Source organism: Cyclopterus lumpus, chromosome 24 (assembly GCF_009769545.1).
Source record: "Cyclopterus lumpus isolate fCycLum1 chromosome 24, fCycLum1.pri, whole genome shotgun sequence".
In the NCBI taxonomy this organism is placed as follows: Eukaryota; Metazoa; Chordata; class Actinopteri; order Perciformes; family Cyclopteridae; genus Cyclopterus; species Cyclopterus lumpus.
Genome location: NC_046989.1, coordinates 6,903,520 through 6,926,398, shown reverse-complemented (window position 1 = coordinate 6,926,398; position 22,879 = coordinate 6,903,520). Strand labels below are relative to the sequence as shown.

The following is a 22,879-nucleotide window of genomic DNA, read 5'->3' as shown; positions in this document are numbered from 1 at the left end:
CTTCCTGATGTTAAACTCAGACAAAACTGAAGTTATTTTACTGGGCCATGAACACCTCAGAGATCAATTATCTGGTGATGTGGTTTCTGTAGATGGCATTTCCCTGGCATCCAACACCACTGTAAAGAATCTCGGCGTTATCTTTGACCGAGACTTGTCCTTTAACTCCCACGTTAAGCAAATCTCAAGGATTGCATTTTTTCATCTACGTAACATTTCAAAAATCAGGCACATCTTGTCTCAAAAAGATGCAGAAAAACTGGTTCACGCGTTTGTTACTTCCAGACTAGATTACTGCAACTCTTTATTATCAACCTGCTCTAATAAATTTCTTAAGTCCCTCCAGTTGATCCAGAATGCTGCAGCTCGTGTACTCACAAAAACTAAGAAAAGAGATCACATTACTCCTGTATTAGCTGCGCTGCACTGGCTCCCTGTAAAATCAAGAATCACATTTAAAATTCTTCTCCTCACCTACAAGGCCTTGATTGGTGATGCACCATCATATCTTAAGGAGCTTGTAGTACCATATTGCCCCACTAGAGAGCTGCGCTCACTAAATGCGGGGCTACTTGTGGTTCCTAGAGTCCTAAAAAGTAGGATGGGAGCCAGAGCCTTCAGTTATCAAGCTCCTCTTTTATGGAACCAGCTTCCACTTTCAGTCCGGGAGGCAGACACAGTCACCTCATTCAAGAATAGACTTAAGACTTTCCTGTTTGATAGTGCTTATAGTTAGGGCTGAATCAGGTTTGCCCTGGTCCAGCCCCTTGATATGCTGCTATAGGCTTATAGGCTGCTGGGGGATGTTTTAGGATACACTGAGCACCTCTCTCCTCTTCTCTCTCTCCTTATGGGTGAATTTACATCTCTCCATTGCACCTTATTAACTCTGCTTCCTCCCCGGAGTCGTTGTGACTTCACGTCTCATAGGGTCCATTGGACCTGGAGGTGTCTGATGCCTGGTGAGCCGGCCTCCCGCGTTGGCCCTGCTGATGCGCCCCTCCCCCTCCTCTCTACCTCCTTCTGTTTCATGGATTGGAGTTCCATTCATACATTGTCATATTCATGTAATGTGTTTATGTAACTTTGTAAATGCTGTTCCTTCTGTACACATGACATCTATTGCATCTGTCCATCCGGGGAGAGGGATCCTCCTCTGTTGCTCTCCTGAAGGTTTCTTCCCTTTTTTCCCTGTCAAAGGTTATTTTTGGGGAGTTTTTCCTGATCCGATGTGAGGTCCTGGGACAGGGATGTCGTATGTGTACAGATTGTAAAGCCCTCTGAGGCAAATTTGTCATTTGTGATATTGGGCTATACAAAATAAACTGAATTGAATTGAACATTGTTGGAGCTAAAAAAAAAATAAAGATTCGACACCAGAAACCCTCACAAATGCAAAAACACCATCTGGCATTATCGGCATCCGTATTGGATGTAATTCTTATTATTTATCTCAAATTAATGATGTTCTTTTCATTTGTGTACTGTCCTCTGTACACGGTGTCACAATTACATTTGTAGGGCTTTTGCAAGGTAGTTTTGTTAACTAGAAAAACTACATTTTATAATGTAAAAAAAAAAAAAAAAGCCTATTTGATTGACTGCAGACAATAAAGGCATAGTGTTCGTCTTTAGATTGATCTCTTGTCACTTTCCATTGACGAGTTATTCCTTATTAAATTGCGATCTCCTCGGATGCATTTCTTACACTTCTTTAACTGAAGAGTTTCTCCGTCTGTTTTTCTTTTTCCGACAGTTACGAAAATGCTGAGAAACCTGGAACTGACTTACTTTAAATGTTGTGGGCATTTCTTTAAAACTCCGAAGTAATTTTCTCTTCGACGTGCACTCAATGACTGCGAGATGTGTGCTGTGTGGTGCTTTCCATCAGTGTCACTGTCAAACCTGACGGGAAAGGATCACCTCTACATTTTCTACTTACTGTTACGTTCGTTAATTATCTCTCTCGTTTTTTTTTTTTTTACAGGCTGGAAAGGGGCGATTCACACTGCGGAAATCAAAACTCAAAACACATATAGCTGATTGTCATGTTCATTTTGCGTCGTCTTCCTTCACACCAACTTTCCCGACACGTGGGGAAAAACTAAACACAGCTTATTCAACCCTCCTCTTCGCCGAGTCTTTGATAGGAAAGAAAACACAGATGAGCAATTCAAAAAGCATGATGGTGCTTTACTGTCAAAGTATTTCAAGTATCTTTTGCTGACACAAATGAGAATTAAGTCTCTTTATCCAAAAATGAAAATGAAAGTTTACCCTTTTTGTTCACAAACTACTTTGGTCGATTAAGTAGTTTGAGAAGCGAGCATAGTTGTGGTAAAAAAAAAATAATATCAAATGTTTTGCCTTCAACTCCCACGCCGACATAACATCACATCCTTTCATTTCATCCTTTTTTTCCGGTCGAGACAAATGATCAGCTGCGGGGTCCTTCGAGAAATGCACGGTGACGTCATGCGCTGTGGAAATCTCGGCACGGCAAGATTCTTTTTACGGAATAGGGTTATATTATTGATTCGGCTTGATCGATCAGTGAATTTACGAGAAACAAGGTTTTACGGACAAATTAATGGTTCGGCTGGGAAATGTGGAGAGGCTAGAAAGCTGGGTGAAGCCCTCGTTTGACGCTGGAGGCTCCTCGGCGTCTTGCCACAGTTAGTGTTGATCGGTCAGGGGGAGCAGCCGCTGGAGAGGGTGGAGAGGTGGTTGGATGAATGCGACGCGCCGAGTCCGCGAGGGGCATCTCTTGAGGAATTGCACTCTGCGGCGGCTTGTAGTTTCCAGAGGAAAAGTCCCACTGGCTCCGTGGATGGAAATGCCCTTCATTGTTTGATCTGCGGTGAGAAAAAGAAAAAAAACATATCAGAAAGGAAACTGACTCGGGGGAACCTTATCAAAGAGGGAGACTACATTCATCTCACATTCAATAAGACGTTTGTGTGAAATTGACACAATTAGCACAGGAATTGTTGTGGCCAAAAATGTACCAAAATGTACAAAAATACCATTGACCACCAAATTCTAAAACAGTTCAACCCTGAGCCCAATTTTAAAGCAATTTAATCAAATTGGCTCACGGTGTTCCTGTGATATTGCATGAGGTAGTGTAAAACGTTAACCCTTTTTTTAAGCAATAAGATTGAATATATTGGATGCTTTGACTTTGTCCTAAAGTGAGGAGCGCTGTACCTCAGTGACAACTCCTGCAGCAATGGTGGAGCCGACATATCTGAGCATGAAGCGGCCCAGCTCCTTGTAGTCTTTGTACAGCTCTAATGACACCGGCCTCTGGGTTTGGATCTCCACGATGGCGTTCATACCTTTACTCAAACACCTTAATAGGAAAGACACAGACGCACACACAGGAAGTAAGGATAACAGAGCCACCTGGATTCCAATGTTCTTACGAGAATTGCAATTTGTATTATTGTTTAATTTGATTATGTTTTTTCCACCATATTTAATAAAGTGAAACCTAAAGCTCTTCCTGGCGAAATATATAAGTTGTTCGAGGTGACATTACATCAGTGCTGCACACAGTAAGTAATATTTAAATGTTATAATATAAAATGTAATACAAAGCACACTCACTTCGGTTTCTTCTTGAGGACCTCGCCGCTGCTCTTGTGTAGAACGCTGTTCAGTTTCCTAATGGTGGCTGGCTCACTTACAGTCTGGTAATGCAGCAAAACCTGCACAGAGCACGCACGCACACACACACACACACACACACACACACAAACACACACACACACACACACACACACACACACACACACACACACACACACACACACACACACACACACACACACACACACACACACACACACACACACACACACACACACACACACACACACACACACACACACACACACACACACACACACACACACACACACACACACACACACACACACACACACACACACACACACACACACACACACACACACACACACACACACACACACACACACACACACACACACACACACACACACACACACACACACACACACAGAGTGAACAAACGTGACTCAGAATGAAACATTTGTAAGCCTGACCATCCAGGTCACATGTTCTGTGGTTGTAGGCCTCCATCCATGTCTGTCCAAAGAGTAATCACTTCATAACTTTATCAAATTACACATTTATTTGAAGTGGCCATAATTAAGGACATCAATTATTTAGTTATGGACATAAAAAAATGGTCTCTTGAGATTTTGTGAAAGGTGTCCCTGAGATATCGCATTCTTGAGAATGGACCTGAACTAGTAGTACAAGTGTGTCCTGAACTAGTAGTACAAGTGTGTGTGTGTGTGTGTGTGTGTGTGTGTGTGTGTGTGTGTGTGTCTTACTGGAAAGCCTTGCGTGATGGGGACCTCAATATTGAAGAGAAGGATTCGCGCTCTGAATCGAGTACAGGCACGAATCGGCTCCTTGATATCACAGAACACACAGCCCACACTGGAAGGAAGCAGTTAACACTAATTATAGAAATGTGCACGATTCAAAAAACATATGCATAACAAGCATCAACAGTAAATAAGTTAAGTGCATATAATAAATAAACAATTACTTGATCTTGATGATGTCCATGCCGGTGACCGTCAGGCTGACGTGGTCTCCTGCTGCAGCCCAGTCCAGAGCCTCATCGTGGAGTGTAATACCTGCAAGGCCAATAGTTTGACTGTAATTCCCCAAACTGCCACAGGGCGGCAGCATTTACCACTCACTCACTAGTCATCCACTTTCAGAGATGAACACAAAGTCCGGTGTGTTTGTAGCAGATGTGTATTTGCTCCAGTAAATAGACACGTACAAAGAGGACAAACAAACTAGTTATTATTGTAAGCACAGCTCAGTGGAGAATCCTGCCTGAGAAAGTATCTTATCATGTAAATTCCTGTATCCCGAGATCATTTTAAATGGTAATAATAAATAGGTTTGTATGCATGTGTGAGTGTGCTTTCTTTTGGTGTTAGATGCTGACAATAAGTTATAACTAGTTTGACGTCTGGATGCTGAAATAAGTGGAACAGTGTCTTTCAGGTATTTCCACCTGTGTAAGAGGGTGTTTGAGTGAGCCTGGTGGCATCGTAAATATTAGCAGTCACCTGTGGCAGAGGCAGGTTAAGAGGCACAGGCGTCATGCTCTACTACTTCAGATAACGGAGACCTTTTCTCATTGCCGTCTACGGAGGAAAAGGCTCTGACGGACTGCGTGACAATGAAAAGTGAAGTCCGTGCGTACCTTTGACAGTGCAGGTCTCATTGGGAGGCATCGCCAGTATTCTCTCGCCTAGCTGAATGTAACCAGCCTCAATCTTTCCTGTGACACAGAAGCCTGAACCCTGGTCTGGGAAGAGCATATGCAACATCAGCTTTACCATAGAAAAAGAGAAATGAGAACTAAATCAAATGCGTTGGAAGGACGTGTCAGAGATGTTACCTTTGAACACGTCGGAGACGCACATTCTGAACGGTTTGTCAACAGATCTCTGAGGAGCTTTGAAGGCGTCTTCAGAAGAGAGGGGGGAAAAAAGCATGAATTTTAATGCACATTTTCACTGTGTAAACTTGTCACTGACTGGAATCTACAGTGACTGATTACAACTGCTATTATCTGAGACTTAGGAAACTACAAAGGTTTTGAAGTTACTTCTCAAATCTAGTATTTATTAATACTTAACATGTCTTTTGTTAATTGGAGTATCGCTTTAAAACCCTTGAGAAAAAAGTTTTTGACAGCATTTCTTTTTGGTGCAAACAAATGCTTTTTATGTACTCTTGAATCAAGTGATCACTTGCTAGCAGTCAGCCAGCCCTTTTCAGGAAACACTCATATCATTTTATTCTAGAGAAGCTGAATACAATTGGATAGAAGTCTAGATTGCCACATATGGGCAATTAATGCAACGCAGACAACTTGCATGAAAACCTAAAAATGACTATTGTTTTGGTTTCTTTACTGCTAAGTGTCAAAAGGCAATAATGATTTGGGCAGCTTGCCAGTGTGCATTACCAATCTGCTCCATTAGGCTGGGACCAGAGTACCAAGAGGTAAGTTGTGACACTGAACTCCTGGTGGCGAGGTTCTCTCCTGTCAGGCCGCTGGTGGGGACGTAGAACACGTCCGACTCCTGGAAAGTGTATCAACAATGGATCAAACAAAAGCAAAGCTGTATGTGTTCATACATTGATGCTGACAAGCTTGATATTCGGAGATGTCGAGGAACTTGGTGCAAACTCACCTTGAACCCCGCCTGCTTGAGAAAATGTCCGAGCTTGGAACTAATGTCTTGGAAACGGTCTTGTTGCCAGTTTACCTAATTTGTACATACACATGAAGGAAAAATACAGACAGAAATGTTCCCCTTTAGCATTTAGGAAACTAAATCACAAAAGTACAATCACACACACACACACACCCTTGGGCTTTTCTCCTGGCAGAAACATTAAGAAGTGTTAGTCTTGAACTCCATAAAAAAACTTTATTGCAGGGGAAATGTGTGAATTGTGAAGTATAGCAGCTTCCACCTCATCCCAAAGTGTGTTCATGACACTCATTGCTTATATTCTTTCCAGATTTTCACGATTTTTCTAGGATCAACTTGTGTTGCAGCGGGTCAAATCAATCACACATGTTGTAAATCTACAAAGAAAACATCCCCACTTAGTGTCAGTGATGTGCAGCAGCTCTGACCTGGTCCATCTTGTTAACGCCGACAGCCAGCTGAGTGACGCCGAGCGAACGCACCAGCAGGGCATGCTCTCTGGTCTGACCACCGGCCTCGAAGCCCGCCTCAAACTCTCCTCGGCTGGCATCCACCACGAGCACCGCCACGTCGGCCTGGAGAGAGAACCGAGGGCAGAGGTGAGAACCTCCGGCTGAGGCAGATGTGGCCATTTAACATCACACAGAAACTCAACTTGGTCGGTTTTTTTTAACAACCGAACTCCAAACTCCAGGTAACACATTACCTGGGAAACGACACCAGTGTCTGTAATGTTAGAAACCATTTCCAGCCCCATCAAACCTTCAAATTAGGAACTTACAGAGGAATATAGGGACATAAAATAACTTCATAAGACTACCTTTATTTTAAGCTTTAAGTCCCTATGACACATTCATTATCATGTTCCAAACAAATTACCAGGTCTATGCATTTAAAACCATGTGAGTTGTTCCAATAGGTGAACTCTACTTCTATGACAAATATTTTCATCATACAAAACAGCAATGCAATAATATTGTTTTGTATGTTAAATCAATGGACAGTTTACTGCAGATAATTACTTATTAGGCCGATAAATATCATCTTGAGCCTAAAGAGCATGTGGCTGACAGAGCGCTTCATTGGCTTGCTGCAGAAACCCCTTAGTCACTACACGATGAGGCGAAACGTGAGGAGTCATATGGTAAAAAGAGAAATTACATTAGTAACTCAAAACAGAAACAGACACGCACACCCATGCCTGCAAAAACACCTTGTGACACCAACACCCAAAACCACCAAAGTTATTTCAAATCCTTCCGACGGGTGTGGCAAGCGTATAGCGGAGAAGTTAAAAAGGACCAATTTAAACGTGCGAAAGGTTCGATAACTCAAAAGAGATGCTTAGTCTCGCCGTGAGGCTCAATTAGCTAGTAGCTAACTGGTATATCTAGAGGTATTGGAAGAATACTTTATTTTTTGTGCATCAATGTCATAATGACATGCTTTATAGAATTGCATGAACGGTGACGGAAGCTTTTACGTCCTCTCCTACATAAATCGGTGGCTGCCACACCAACATCAGGAGGTGTACATGTTATACATGTGATGGTTTAATGCTTCGTGCAGGCTGCATGCATACTCGGATACTCGGTATACCTGTGCAGCTCCTGTGATCATGTTGGGGATGAAGTCCTTGTGTCCTGGTGCATCCATTAAGGTCACCACCTTAGAGTTTGTCTCAAACTTTGTCATGCCCACATCCATCGTCACGCCCCTGGAGCAAACACAAATAAATGAGGGGATTGTTTTGTTTTTTTGTGTACAATCATTTGTGTAGAAGTTAAACAAAGTGTATAGATCCAGTGAGTAAAAACAAATAAAATGGATGGATGTTGGTGTGCTGAGTAACAGGACTGCCTTATAAAAGGTCATGTCGATTTTAAATCCTCGGCCAATTTAATTTCAAGAGCAACGTCCTCTGGTGGGCGGGGCTATTCACTGAAGTGAATATGGATTCCCACCCGAGTCACTTTCTGTTTCTGCCGTATTTCGCTTCCGTTTCACTAACAACAACAACAGAGACGGCAACCGGGGACATGCGTTCTGCAAAATACATTTTTGTTGATAAAAGGTCATCAATAGAAATGGTATTTATCAGCACAACACATCCCAACGAGCACCGGCGCACCAGTAATGGTATATTAATGTTTAGGAGCGGCTCCGCCCTCACAACACAATGTACCTGTTCCTCTCCTCGCCAGTTTCATCCAGGACCCAAGCATAGGCGAAGGAGGCTTTCCCGGCCTTCTTTGATTCCTGCTCATACTTGTGCATGGTGCGCTTGTTCACGTTGCCCAGCAGATAAAGCAGGTGGCCCATCAGTGTGCTTTTACCCGCATCCACGTGACCTGCAGAGAAGAACAATGTCACAATGCAGAGTTAGGGATGTAGACTGGAAGAAACGGACAGAGAAAAGGAGCTCAGAGTGTGGGGAGTGATAGAGGGAGGGGTTAGGACAGAGGACGAATGTAACAAGAGTGATAAGACGGGTAGGGGAAGGGAGAAGATAAGCGAAGCCACAGATGGGAGAAGAAAAGAAGCCGCATTGCTCAAGTGGAGAGACGGTAGACAGAAATGGGAACAAGGGCCGAGGTTCAGAGGGTGGAGCGAGAGGGCCGGGGTAAAACGAGAGGTTTCACAGGCTGTGGGAACTACAAACATCTGCACTTGTGAAACTACCAAGTCACTTTGTCTGGTGTAACTGAGAATGAGAAAACATGATAAAGCAACTGCACTGGTCTGCAGTTTAAAACACTCACAAGTATTAAAACTTAGACTGGTTTGCAGAAAGTTTGTGAGAACAAACCGTGCACATTTACAAATTCATGGATGTGGTGGAAAAACTGGGCCTTTTCTTTTTAACACATATTGGAGACTTGAATTGTTCCTAGAAGAATATTATATCATTAAAATAATTTATTCCCAACATGTTATTATTGTATTTGTAAATATGTAGAGTTCCTCCACAATTTTTAATGCATCAGTCTATTTTTAAAATGTTACTGTACTGTATACTGCTCAATCAAGACTACGTCCTCTGTGTATGTAATTGTAGATCAATATAGGAGGTTGAGAAGGAAAGACATTTCTATGATTAAAGAGAGCATCATATATATTGCATAATGGCCTTTTCTATCCCTGGTTATAGGTCCCTTAATTTGCTATTAACTGAAGTCAAATTTGAATTCACAAGTGGTCTTATGTATTTTCTTCCTACCTATAACCACCAAATTTAACAGAGGTTTGCCCCCCTGCCTCTTCTCCAGTTCAGCTTTGATATTGATCGACTGCCGGGCCTTTCCAGTGGAGCGGCTCGGGGTGGGAACCGAGTAGGCCTCTTCTCCATTTGACCCTTTGGACGGAGTCTCGGGACGCTTGGACGTGGCCTCTGAGGCCGGGGTTGCGGTGGCGCCCTCGGGGCTGCCGCCGCGGCGTCCCGAAGCAGCGACAACGCCGTTCTCCCCTGCGCTGAGGAGAGAACACGGATGAGTTTTATCCCGGTGGAACACAAGCCCTCCCCGCACAGAAATCATGCCAGTATGCATCTTCCAAAATCATTAGTGGCGATATTTTCCTTGCATACGGAGACTCGGGTGATCACACACAGCTCAGGTTAAAGCCTCCACTACTTTTCATTTAAAATAAAACTAGCATTTTGCAAAGATGACATGATTTACAATGGAAATTGTGAGAGGCATGCGTGCCAGGTACCTGGGAACATCAAAGCCCATGGTCTGCTTCTTGCCAGAGACGGTCATGCGGGCCACTTTGGGGACCACTTCAGAGTCCAGTTTATTGTGAGATGCGTCTCTGCTTTTAGCTACAGGGAAGAGAGGAACACAACTGTACACCTCCTCAGAAACAAAGGCAATCATGATGAAGCACTGTAGACAATACCTATGAAATGAGGAACATTTTTTTTTCCTATTTAAAAAAGAGCATAGAGGTGACCTTCAATTCATGACGAACGATTTTATTTTACACAAATCGGTGACCGTCGCTACTATCTTTCGTAACCATGATAAGACTCTAGAGATTCTTGCCAACCTGCATCTGCAAAATAGTAACATTAAGTGCATGGTAATATTCCATAACAGTAAGATCGCTTATTCAGCAATGTATGGCATTGTGGTGTGAGACATCCAGAGGGTATTGGTGCAATAGTGGTAGTTTATGATCATAGACATGAGTCTTACTGGCATAGAAACTATATATTCCAACGTGTGAGCATGTGATGCAATCAGTTGCTTGTCAATCTATCTCATGGTCCATATTCTGCAGGCAGTGAGACTTGTTGAGGTCACCGCTTGCTCATCCCAGTCCCAAATGGCCACCGGTCCCAGTCATCTCAAGCTGCTACTGATTCATTTAGACTGGGCTGCACAGCCAAGCCAACTGCACCCTGTGTGCATCTGTGTGCATGTGTGGGGAAGTGACATCCTGGTTCTGAGAGGGTTAATATCAGAAGTAGCCGTTGCCTCCCATCTCCACGTAAATAGAGCAGTGTGACGGAGCGTTTCGCAGAATGAATCTTCTGAAAAGGAGTCACTTCAGCAAAGTGCCAGGCTGGAGGTGAATGTGTATTATGGCACACATAGATGCACTAAGAGATATACGCAGCATAGCCCAAACTCCTTTTGATTAGTCTTTTAAGACTTGTTAGGGAAATCTTAAAGGTTTACAAATGTAATTTCTTTATCTTACAACTTTGGTTAAGCATGCACTTCAGAAAGCATAGTAATCCCGTGTGTGCTCCTGTATGCTTCATGAGGTGTATTCATCATAAAAAATGAGGGGAAAGCAGGTGCGATTCAACTGGATTATTAATGTGCTTTCTCTCACACAGCATTCTCTGAATGACTGGCTCTGCATTGGAGAAAAAGTCCCTCTCATTCCGAAACGCTGATTCACAAGTGAGGCAGCTCACTGGAAATCTGCATCCTTGGTGGGTTTTCAGTCCTGCAGTAAGTGGCAACATGAGATGGCAAAATAACTCTGGGGAATTTTGGTTCTCTGTGCGGCCGGGGGGGCTTTTCATGTCCTTAGTACAGTGCAGTTTCTACCACCTGTGTCAAAAAGAGCACCAGCCAGCTTGAAATATACCGATATGGAACATCACCTGTGAAACAAAATATCAAATCCAATATGAACGCTAGAATCAGCTCATTAAACCTGCAGTCCCTTAATGTGCTTAATCATTAAGAACATGAAGGTTGTATTTATTTATTTAGTATCTCTACCTTCATCTTAACCTGGGGTGAAATGGACAGACACACCCTTCGCTACTTGCCAAAGGACTTGCATCATTTTTTTTTTTTCTTCAGTTTATTTTGTACAGCCCAATATCACAAATGACAAATTTGCCTCAGAGGGCTTTACAATCTGTACACATACGACATCCCTGTCCCAGGACCTCACATCGAATCAGGAAAAACTCCCCAAAAATAATATTTCACAGGGAAAAAAGGGAAGAAACCTTCAGGAGAGCAACAGAGGAGGATCCCTCTCCCCGGATGGACAGACACAATAGATGTCATGTGTACAGAATTAACAGCATTACAGTGTGTGTGTGTGTGTGTGTGTGTGTGTGTGTGTGTGTGTGTATGTGTATGTGTATGTGTATGTGTGTGTGTGTGTGTGTGTGTGTGTGTGTGTGTGTGTGGGGGGGGGAGGGGGGGGGGGGTTCCATGGAATTGCTGCATAGCACAACACAGTTTCTAACTACCGGACATGTTGCTCTAAACACTGGAATACCTTTGCAAACAACCGACTTGCCAGATCACTCTTGTTGGGCAGGCCCGGAGGCAGCAATACAGAGCAATCAGACTGAGGCTTAGAGCAGGATCTCTTTACACTCTTTGGAGTGGCAGGTAAACAGTTGGTGTCCTCCCATCCAGGATTCGTCTGATATAGGGGACCCATGCAGCAACGAAGAGTGAGTCATCTCTACACCTTGGCCCGAGGGCCCAACCGAGCACAGGATAAGAGGAGTCTGACCAGGATATGCAAATATCAACCCCCTCCATCCCCCCACCCCACCCTTCCAAACACACAAGCATGCAAGCAAAAGTAAAATAGAAAAAGTAAAAAATAACAAGGGTTGAAAGAACAGGTAATGGGGCGACAGAAAGGCCCGCTGGGCAAGGTGCTTGTTCAAGTGGTACTAAAAGGTCAAAGAGAGAAATTAGTCAGACGCTATTCTTTTTAAAAAAAAAGCACAATACTGCCAAAAATATTTGACAAACAAATTAACTGCCTTGATGGTAATCGCAATTAAAACAAAGATAATTCTGTGTATAAAATATTGATAACGAGACTCCCCACCACTTGAGGCCGCTAAAGGCTGTAAAACATTATGTTTGATTTCACTCAAATCTTCATAGGATTAGTGTGTTTGATTTGACTTTTGTATCTGGATCAATATGTCTGTAAAGGTGTGTGATCTCAGATTAGTTTTGTCTGGCTCCGACTGAATCTTCAGGGAACAAAGGACCGAAGTAAACACCGTGTCCTACATGAGGCGATGTTCACCAGTGAGCGCCAGTACCTGGCATGGTATACGTTTTGGGATTAAAACCCACCGACTTAACCCCATCGCTGCTCTAAATGGAGGGTTATAACTAAAAGCCAAACGAAAAGAGTTAACGTTAATTCACATTTGAAAAATCGCTGAAGATGTGAATGAAGATGGATAGGAAAGAAATGAGGACCCATCAGACCACTTTTTCAAAATGACTCTCACAATGTGGGTATGACTACTCAACATTTCATAGAATTACAGCTATAAAGAAGTCTCCTCGTCCACTGCACAAAACTTACCCAGGAGACCATGATCTTTTTATTCATACTAACCACCTGAGAACTCTCACCTTCTGTAGATTTTAAAATAGTAGGACGCATGTCTCTGACCTACAGCACGATAACTATAATGATATATATTTTGTAATCAAAATACACACACACAGTATAGGTGGTCATCTAAGTAAAGCGACACAAACAAAATGAGTGAGTACGCTGATGATGACGTGATTTATGTGCACGCAAAGAACAAAGAGCAAGCTGCACTTAAGCTCACGTCCACAATGACAAATGTAACTAAATGGCTTTCAGATTCCTGACTAAAAAGACTGTTTGTATGTTCTTCACAAAGAGGGCTTGCAAAGCGTCACCGGAGCCAGATGTTTATGTTGCTGGTGAAAGGCTACAGGTAGTGTCAGATTTGAAATATTTAGGATTTTTTTTATTGATTCTAATCTCTCTTTTAAAAAGCAGGTAAAACGTGACAGAAAGTCTTAATATGTAACCTCATGAATTTTAGATATATAAGAAACAGTCTAGCCATGGAGGCTGCGAAATTGTATTTTAATGCAATGATTATCCCCCCCCCCCCCCCATCTGACCTAGTGCTTAACCAGCTGGGCACAAGCCAGCATCACAACATTAAAATCTATCCATATTCTCCATAAACAAGCGCTAAAAACAATTGATAATTATTTTATTTTTTTTAAAGTCACCATTACTGCAATATCCTCATCAAGCACCATATCTTGAGTTGAGAGAACCTCATTACATTCACTAATGCGTGTCTGGTTTTTAAAATTGTACATGCTATGGCTCCGCCTCCGCCGAGTGATTTTAAACAACGCACTTTAAGTGGCGGACACTAGATCTGCTTCAAGAGGTGATCGTGTCATCTCACATAGGTCAAGCTCTTTTAGCAAATCTGCATTTTGTTGTGAATTCAGCCGACTCGTGGAATGATCTTCCATCAGACATACGCACAAAAAACACGTACAAAACATTCCTACATAGCGTTAATTAATGGCGTGTTACCATTAATGAACCCTCTGTCCTGCTTGCTTGTTTGGTGTACATGTGTCTTGATATAAAAGTGTACATTATTATTATTCAGTGTTGATGTATGTTATGTGCCTCAGTGTTATACATGTGCTCGTACTGTAGGTACACTTTTCTTTTGCTTATATGTGAATTTATTTTTTTGTCCATACGTCACTGTCTGTCTATCGTTGAATCTTAGTTGCATTATGTTATTGGAAATGTTGTAATTTCTGGCTGCCTTCAAAACAAATCTGTCTCTGGCTAACTTACAGTTTTACTGTTAATTGGTGTGCATTGTCCCTGTAAAATAAAAAAATAAATGTAAAAAGATGTATAATGTTCTAAAATGTTCATCATATCACATGAGTACACAGTGAGTGGTGCACAGCCGTTAAAATATTATTCTGTGTGTTTTTAAAAACACACTGGTATCGGGTCGTATCGGACAATACGCAAGTTCAGGTATCGGATGGCAAGATGGGGAAAAAAAAGTGTTCGGTGAGTAAAGCCTGGCAACACTGGATGAGTTTCATTTCAGGGGCTCAAAACTCAAAGCTATACACATACGTAGACACGCACACTGCACCGCCATGTTCACGGCTAACTTCATACTTCATCATCACACTCATACTATGATACAACTATGTTAGGGAAGAGCTGAGGAGGGAAGGAGCAGACTACCAAAGCCGAATCAGAAAGAAAAGTCCACTTGAAGACAACTCGTCGTGTACACTTGGCTTCCAACTTGAGCAACATGCAAAACAAACGGGAACGTTCTACGATACAGATCGGTACCGAGCTGGTCCAACAACATCCACGGTTGATACTTAGGACTGAATACCCTTCCCCCGAGATGTTACTGCGCCGCCATTAAAAACATTTTGCACAACTACATTATTGCTGTCAACGAAAGGCTTTTTGGATTCATGCTGCACAACCACAACATATAGATAATAAACAAACCAGATTGATTTCTGAAGCCACTGTGCACGGCTTCTGCAAACTGTCACACCACTGCTTTACAAGCGTCTTTAGGAGCGTTTGGGCCTTCAGCCTCTCTAGAAGTTAACTCGTGTATTTCTCTCAACAAGAACGCAACTTTTTCCATTTGAATAAGGAATCCTATTTCTATCTTAGCCCAGTGTTTTTTTTCCCCCTGTAAACAAAATCATACCACAACAAAGCAGTGGTATTGATGGCACGTCAATCCAAATGCAGCCGAGTAAAAACATTTTTAAAAATTTGTATTTTCCAATTCTGGCACCACATCACAAAATGCTACGTTTGTGCAACATGTGTGTACACCTTGCAGAACTGCAGAGCCTGTAAAAGGAAAATGATAGTAAAATGATTTGATCTGTCGAAGCCTTTTGACAAAGCTGTGAAAGTCAAGAGACGCGATCAGATTTTCCTACGTAGGTGTGAGACACACAGAGAGCGAGAAGATCGGCTGCGAAAGCCGACTCTGTGACATTTTCTCCAAGAGTGCAGCTTCCTGCTCTAAACCCACACACTGGCCCGCCTTAAAAGAGAAAAAGGACGAAACAGTTACCGGACAAACCCACTTGTTAATAAGACTTATTCATTTCATAATTATCACATCCAAAAAACACGCTGTACCACATCTTCACTCACAAAACATCCCTTGCAGACCATATTATTTCCAGACACCACAATGCTCCAAGTACACCAATAAACCCGTTAAACCTCTAATGTTTGACTTTCCATTATAACCACTATCTGCTCCTCATTGACTATCTTTTCCCTCAGTCTGTTTGCCACCCCGAGGGGTTCCCTTCACTCAGCTCTCTGCACCTGTGTCAAGTTTACACACATCTAGCCAAAACCCTACTACTTCACTCAAACAGCAGTCTCAACAATGAGGCAGTGCAGGAAAATGACTCAACAGTATGGTAAGTTTGCCCTGATCGTCTCCTTCCGTCTCATAACTATAAACACAGACAAATTGTCCTTACAACAGTAAGACCATTTAGGCGGTAGGTTATTAGGGCTAACAAGACTGCATACAACAGTGCTGTTGTGTACCAACCATGGAGCCAGTTCCTGTCCAATCTGAAACATGCATTTCTTTAAAGGGCAAGTTTCTCCATTCAAAGAAAGACTAATGACTCAAACTAGACAGGACAAATGCTTGAACAAACTCGGGCTAACCTACAAACCATTCACTGCAACAGATACACAATGCAGAGTTTTCTTTCTAAATCATTTAATTATCAAAATCGACATGCCTTCTATTTAATATTAATTAATTAAATATTATTACCATGATGTCACTAGTTAATCCGTCATTATCGACTTGCTACTACATTAATGCTCTACTCATATTTTACATCCAAATAGGGAATAGAATAGACTAACTAGTTATGTTCAATTAAACCCTTAAAATATCATTTTTACACCCTCAACCAGAGACAAGCCCGGACACAGGTGCATTCAGAGAACGTACATTGTCATTTTTATTTCAAAAATTTACAAAATAAGCTCTGGCGGAGTGTCATGACACCCACTGGGAATCAGACTCATTTGTACATAAGTTAAATAAGAAAACCCTCTTATACCTGAAGGCATTACTTTTTTAATCATTCAGTGCCATCTTTATTTACAGTGCCTGCATTCATAGTAACCTCATTTTTTCAATAAAACATTAAAATTGTGTGTGTGTGTGTGTGTGTGTGTGTGTGTATGTGTATGTATGTGTGCGTGTGTATTGTCAGGATGCACTTGCATGCGTTTGTTCTCGCTCCTCCATGGGAAAATCTCCAGGTGTCCTCAAAACCAAAAATGTCTACCCCATGATCTCAAACACAGGCAGCAATAAACCAGAACAATGGTTAACTGATCCATATTCCAATAGCTGCAGCACACCTGCAAACAAAATCAACCTCTTTTTTTTTTTTCATTTTGAGGCTTCATGCAGATCAAAAGCAAAAAAGAGGCCATACAGAAAGAGAAATACTTTAAATGTTCCCTGGTTTAGATTAAGATACTTTACACCTTACAAAACAATGACAATAAAAAAGCCAATGGCCATCTAAGCATAGAAAAATAAGACTCAAATTTTAAAAAAGGTAGAAAAATTAACTACAGTAAATGAGAAGAATAAAATAATTAAAATACAATTCTTCCTTTGCAACGTAGCTGTGATTATGTTCAAGCTGCCAGAGAGACTAAGTAGTTTATTTTGTTTGACCTAAAACATAATTTGTGTGCATGTAGTAGTAACTTAACACTTTGTGCATGCCGGTATAAAAAAATTAATCCTTTAGTAATACGGTTTCTAGCAGAGTTCTCAGCAGTGAGTATGTCATTCAATCACTCTGTCAGTCCCAAAAGTTTCTTTTACTCCACATCACTGATTGTGGGACAAAGCAAAAAAAAGGTATGACGAGTGCTGCATCTCTTTGAGGTCACTTCAGTTGGTGAAGGAAAGGCCACCAAAAAGATCTGAGGTTCTCATCTAAAGAGAGTTCATTTAGCCCCAACCTGGACGCAGCTGAATCAAGTTCATTATTATTATTAAACCATTTGTTTCCACTCGTCTACCTGGTGAAAGCTTTTCGCTGATTAGCACGGACAAGGTCGTCAGGCGAAGGGGCGTCGAAGCGGAACGGTACAATTGGCGAGAGTGGCGTCTGCTGCTCAGGTGATTTATCTTGTGATTCAGGCAGGAAAGTCTTGTAACCACTTCCCGTCTTCTGACCTCTTATTTCTCCCTTCAATGAATTCCTCGTCCTTTTCTGTCGTCTGTGGCCCTGAATTGACAAAGTGACCGCAAATATTGATGGTTGTGCAAAAACGGAAGAATCCGGCCCCACGTCAACCGAGTATGGAGACGACGGCGAGAGGAGGTTGTCGTCAAAAGGACAAGGGCCCGCTCCATCCGACTGGGCCATGAGTGCACTCAAATCAATAGTCTGCTTCAGTTTAGGTGACCTGATATTTTGGTGGTGTGGTTTGTGGTCGAGCTTACACTTGGTCCCACCCTCTTTAGTACTTTCTGCTAAGACAGCAGCCCTCTCAGGTTTTGCTGGTAAGAGGAGCGAGGTGAGGGAGTACTGTGACCCATTTGAGGTGGTTGAGGTTTTGCCTTTGTGTTTAGATGCCAATTGTGACAAAGAAAGCAGCTCAGAGATGCCAGGTGGTTGTGTCAGTGCACTTGCTGGAGATGGAACACTTACGGGTTGAGGGAAAGTTAAGGAACTGTTGGGTTGATGCTGCAAGGCCAGCTGAGACAATGAGACAGTTCCAGCGAGGCATGCAGGGGTATTGTTGTTTGGTTTAGAAAAGGCCAGTGTGCTGGCTGGTTGTTCGGTGCTTTGTGAATGCGATTGAATGTGCGTATTGCCGCTTTGGTGCTGTGAAGCGAGGCCAGACAGCGAGAGCATTTGTGCCGGTGCAGCCATCCCCTGACATGTCACAGAAGTGATGCTGCTTTGGGGTGCGTGAGAGTAGTTACTGAAGGTTGGGCTGCGGTTTGAATGCTCCTGCATTAAATCAGCCAATGATGGGCTTCCCTTTGGATCAGCCATCGTGGCTTTGCTGCCATTCCCAACTCCCACTGAGTGCTGATTGCACAATAGGACAGAACTGAGACTTCCAAACCCAGAGGGAACAGCCAGAGGAGAGCTTGCAGTTATCTTGGAGTTGTTTAGGGACAGACTACTGAGTGAAACTGGGAGGAGGGGGGGAGCCGAGTTGTGAGATGCTGATGAAATGCTTAAAGACGCCAATGTCCCCAATGAAAGACTATTCTGGCTCGGCATAATGGACAGTGGGGAATTCGGTCCCATGGTGAGGGCACTTAAAGAGTGAACACCCAAACCTTGCCCTGTGAGAAGTGCTCCTGTCGCTTTACTCTTCTGCTCATGCTGAGATATGAGTTGCGCAAGATTAGCACCACAACTAACACCTGGGTCACTGTTTTGATGGATACATATTTGATTTTCAGAGCTGCCAACCACCGGGGCAGCTTTGTGTTGCAATAAGAGGTCACTCAAGTTTGGTGCACTTGTTTGCACACGAGGTTGTGTGTGTTTGCACCAATCAGTCTGGTGTTCATGTGCATTGGATGTAATGTCTTTGTGAGAAGCAGACAAGCAGGCGCCTTACCTTACAAAAGCCAATTGCAGTTGCCAAAGAGGAGCGACACGAGGACCACAGAACAGAAGTCAGATGAATCGTACCATAAACAAGAGGGAAAAGAACAGAAAGAAGGCACTTTGTTAAACACTTGCATGGCTAAAATGTGACACTGACATACACGTGAGCGTTCATATCCACAATACTAATAACCATTATTCAAAATGTTTTTTGATCAAGTATCTTCAGAAGAATCCACAGGCATTCAGTCAAAAATATGATGCTACAGTATGAGATATCATCAGTTTCACAAACATCCATCAGACCATTCAACAGTATGTTATTTTTATTTATTCTAATTCTTAACCAAGACAAAACTGTGAAGCATGTTTAATATTAATGCTTTAAAAAGAAAAGGGTTAGTAATCTTCAAAAACATTTTTGATATTTTGGTTGAAATCATTACCTCCTGAAAGCAATCAATTAATCAAATGCTCTGAAAAGAAAGCATCTGGTAACGGTCGCAAGAGTGTAATAAGCCTGTCCAATCATTTCATTGGGCCCAAATGTAATGAATGGACGGGCGACCTGCCCGTCTATCAACCTGCTTGCCTGTCCGCCCATATGCTGTCCATGCGGTCATTGCTAGTCACTGGAGTCTGCGACATTGCTAGCTTAACAGCTGTGAGTACTAACAATAGCCATATTCATTGTACATATTTGGAGGGAGGCATGAAGGGACAGGCTGTCAGTCTTGCCGACTTTCTTGCTAGGTTAATGCTGCTAGCTACCTTCATTGGATAAGAGTTAGCAACACTGGGAAGTTTTTTCGGTTGGATAATTTGTTTTAACTAGCTTACTCTTGCTAGTTTCTAAAAGGTTATCAACCCTGCCAACATCCAATCCAGCATTTAAGGCGGTATAGGAGGCATTTCCTATACCGGTATAAGTATAACTCTTAAAACCAACCATATTGATTGTTTTGCTAAACCTACTCATTACTATATTTTTATTATAATTCTTAAATTACAAATGTAAGAATTTTATTTAAGATCACAAATGCTAAAATATGGTACCTTTAAAATATTTTGGCTGGCAGTGTGTATGTACTGAACAAACTATGTCTAATTATGGATCAGATGCTACAAATAGACTAGGCCTTTTTTGAGCACTGGTACCAGCCGGTATATGCTATATCTGGTAATTGATTACCGTCTCCTTAAAAAGAAAACGATATATATCACTCGCTACATGCCAAGAAAAAAACATCTCTTATGTTATAATATCTCAATCAATCTCAAACCATTTTAAGATGCTATGCTTTGCTTTGAAAATAACTGGGTACAATTTTAAAATGCCACAAATAACCAGTCTCAAATATAGAACTAAAGTGGATCAGTTAAGAACAACAATTTGGTGTTCCACAACCAATACAATTATCACAATTTGATCAACTCAAGGTGTACCTTTTTCAGCCACGGCCTCTGGTTTGGTTCTTTGTGGAAGCGGCGCTTTCTCCTGGCTAACTCTGGCTACCGAAGCCGTCTCTTCACTGGTACTTTTGGTAAGTTGGGCTGTCTTGGCGTCTTCAGACAGGACGGCATCCAGTGCCTTCTGTGGGTCGAATCCACATCTTATGGCTGCCTGGGTCAGGACTGAGTCATGCACTGCATCTCCCAGCACAGTCCGCATATGGTCCAAACAGGAATACAGCTTGGCTATAAAGTACAACACATAAGTTGTACACAGAAATTATTTTTATGTTTCAGAAAAGAATTACACATTTAACAAAGAACAAGAAAATGTAAGTTAAACTACTTTTAAACAGGATCTTCAAGGACCACATTCATTTTCAATCACAAATATCATAAGTAAAGGTCTAAAGATCTCCGTCATGTGTCACTTGCGTACCATTGCGTGGAAGCTATAATATTACCTTGGTCGAGAGGGTCAAGGTTGTGACTGGTGGTAGGGGACATGGGTACATCATCTTCTTCCTCTTCTAAAAGTTCCTCCTTTGGTGCTTGCCTATCTTGACGCGAGTAGATGAACTGATTTGCTGTATAAACCACAAACACCTTTACTTACTGATTTCAAACTAGGAGATGTGATGTCTGGTTTATTCTCTATAATTTAAATCAATGCTGGATTGAATATCAACATTTTAAAAAAGAGGCTGTTATCCGAAATTTTAAATCAAATATGAAACAAAGTTCTCACAGATTAACATAGTCTATTCATTACCAAACATATGTTATTGTTGCTCAACACTATTGCATTCACTCATACCAACCTGTTGTCGGTGATATACAGCAGTAATCATCATCCACAGACTGTCCATACACGTCATCGTCGTCAAAGTCTAGAAAGAAATATATACAATTAGGGTTAAATAGTTTTTTCCATTTGTCTGCTTCACATAAACCTACACATGTAACAGCTAATGGAGTTTAAAAAAAGAGAGAAGTGCTTAGAAACAGCTGTCAATCACTTTGCCTCGTCAGCCAATTACAGTAAGTACAGAATGCATAACATACAGTAAAATAAGACACAGGTAATGTTATGCAATTTCTTCACTGTAAGTTTTAGAAATCGGGATATATATTAAGTTAATAAGGTCAGTGGGTGTCTGTTTACCATATCCACCAATGTATTAGAAGCTCGTTTATGAAAACACTGGGATGTTAGCATGCTAGCTAAGAAGCTGGCGTTAGCTTAGGTTAACAAACACGTTATTAACGTTAGTTATTGAGATATCCTATCAAGTCTTAACGTTATAGTATTACCCTGAAAGCTTTGAAGTATATGTAGATAACAGTATTACAGCGCAATTCCTATTGTGACACGACAGCAACGTTATCTTCGTTATCAACAGCTAGCCTTGGCTGCTAAAGCTACAGTCAACAACAGTGGGATTATTTAGCATAGCAGCTAACGTGAACGAGTTTGTCGGTTTGAGGCCTTGCTCAGGAGCTTAAACCTTCATCGACGCCTTGTTCAGGCTCATCTACCTTCATCGTAGTTGTAACCTCGCACATTCCGGTGCCGAGACATGTTGCTTTAAGTGTCTTCTCTCGGCTCCAGCGTAATTGTTTGTTCGACTCACAGCACTGTTCGTGTCATGTGTCTCACTGCCCGACTGCCATTGCCGCGCCGCCGCTGCTGTGCCACTTAGCTAACTGCCAGCAACGTGATTAGGCAGATCAGGCGTGATTCTCCACCTCGGATATCGATCAATTAAATCTGAGCTTTTTCAAAAGTCGCAATAATTGTGTCTTTGTTGAGATGTTAAACAATCTAGCTGTAACAAATAAAATGTAAAAAACTTTCTTTCAGACAAGTTTTTTTTCTTTTTCTGACTGACGTAACTTCCTGTTATAGTTTCTATAATGAGACCTGGGATCAGATCTCCTAAACAAGCTTCAGGATGTGCGCCCTTTGTGACAGACTTTCAGTTAATTGATGTTTGTGCAGCTTATTATTAGAGTTTGAATATCGTATATGAATGAGGGAAAATACTTATTAATCTAAACCAGCATGCCATACCGAATTTAGATCTAGTGATTAGTGTATTATGGTCTGAACTGATGGAGCAGTAGAAGCTTTAATTTCTAAATGTTTTTCCCAGTGAT

General features: G+C 41.9%; 1 protein-coding gene across 3 annotated transcripts; it reads right to left on the bottom strand.

Annotated features, from left to right (window-relative positions):
• Positions 1-2,172: 2,172 nt before the first annotated feature.
• Positions 2,173-22,618, bottom strand: hbs1l (HBS1-like translational GTPase). 3 transcript variants are annotated; one of them, XM_034528456.1, is made up of 18 exons: positions 22,259-22,612; positions 21,541-21,609; positions 21,184-21,306; positions 20,714-20,965; positions 10,020-10,128; positions 9,526-9,776; positions 8,491-8,656; positions 7,905-8,022; positions 6,734-6,880; positions 6,282-6,356; positions 6,053-6,170; positions 5,480-5,548; positions 5,282-5,386; positions 4,607-4,697; positions 4,386-4,494; positions 3,613-3,713; positions 3,211-3,355; positions 2,173-2,855 (listed from the first exon to the last, which is right to left on the bottom strand). In XM_034528456.1, the coding sequence occupies exons 1-18, from the start codon at positions 22,299-22,301 to the stop codon at positions 2,844-2,846; spliced, it is 2,103 nt and encodes a 700-aa protein (XP_034384347.1). In that variant the 5' UTR covers positions 22,302-22,612; the 3' UTR covers positions 2,173-2,843. The 3 variants fall into 3 exon arrangements, with proteins under 3 accessions (XP_034384347.1, XP_034384350.1, XP_034384349.1); XM_034528459.1 differs by lacking the exons at positions 2,173-2,855; positions 3,211-3,355; positions 3,613-3,713; ... (8 more) ...; positions 8,491-8,656; positions 9,526-9,776 and adding an exon at positions 17,712-19,272 and having other exon boundaries at positions 10,019-10,128; positions 22,259-22,618; XM_034528458.1 differs by lacking the exons at positions 2,173-2,855; positions 3,211-3,355; positions 3,613-3,713; ... (9 more) ...; positions 9,526-9,776; positions 10,020-10,128 and adding an exon at positions 13,807-19,272 and having other exon boundaries at positions 22,259-22,618.
• Between the last annotated feature and the right edge of the window lie 261 nt (positions 22,619-22,879).

Coding starts and splice junctions, on each gene's coding strand:
- hbs1l (XM_034528456.1), bottom strand. CDS start 22,301: ATGTCTCGGCACCGGAATGTGCGAGGTTACAACTACGATGAAG. Junction 5,387..5,479: donor CGTCTCCGACGTGTTCAAAG/GTAACATCTCTG, acceptor TGCTCTTCCCAG/ACCAGGGTTCAGGCTTCTGT. Junction 3,356..3,612: donor GTCCTCAAGAAGAAACCGAA/GTGAGTGTGCTT, acceptor TTTCCTATTAAG/GTGTTTGAGTAAAGGTATGA.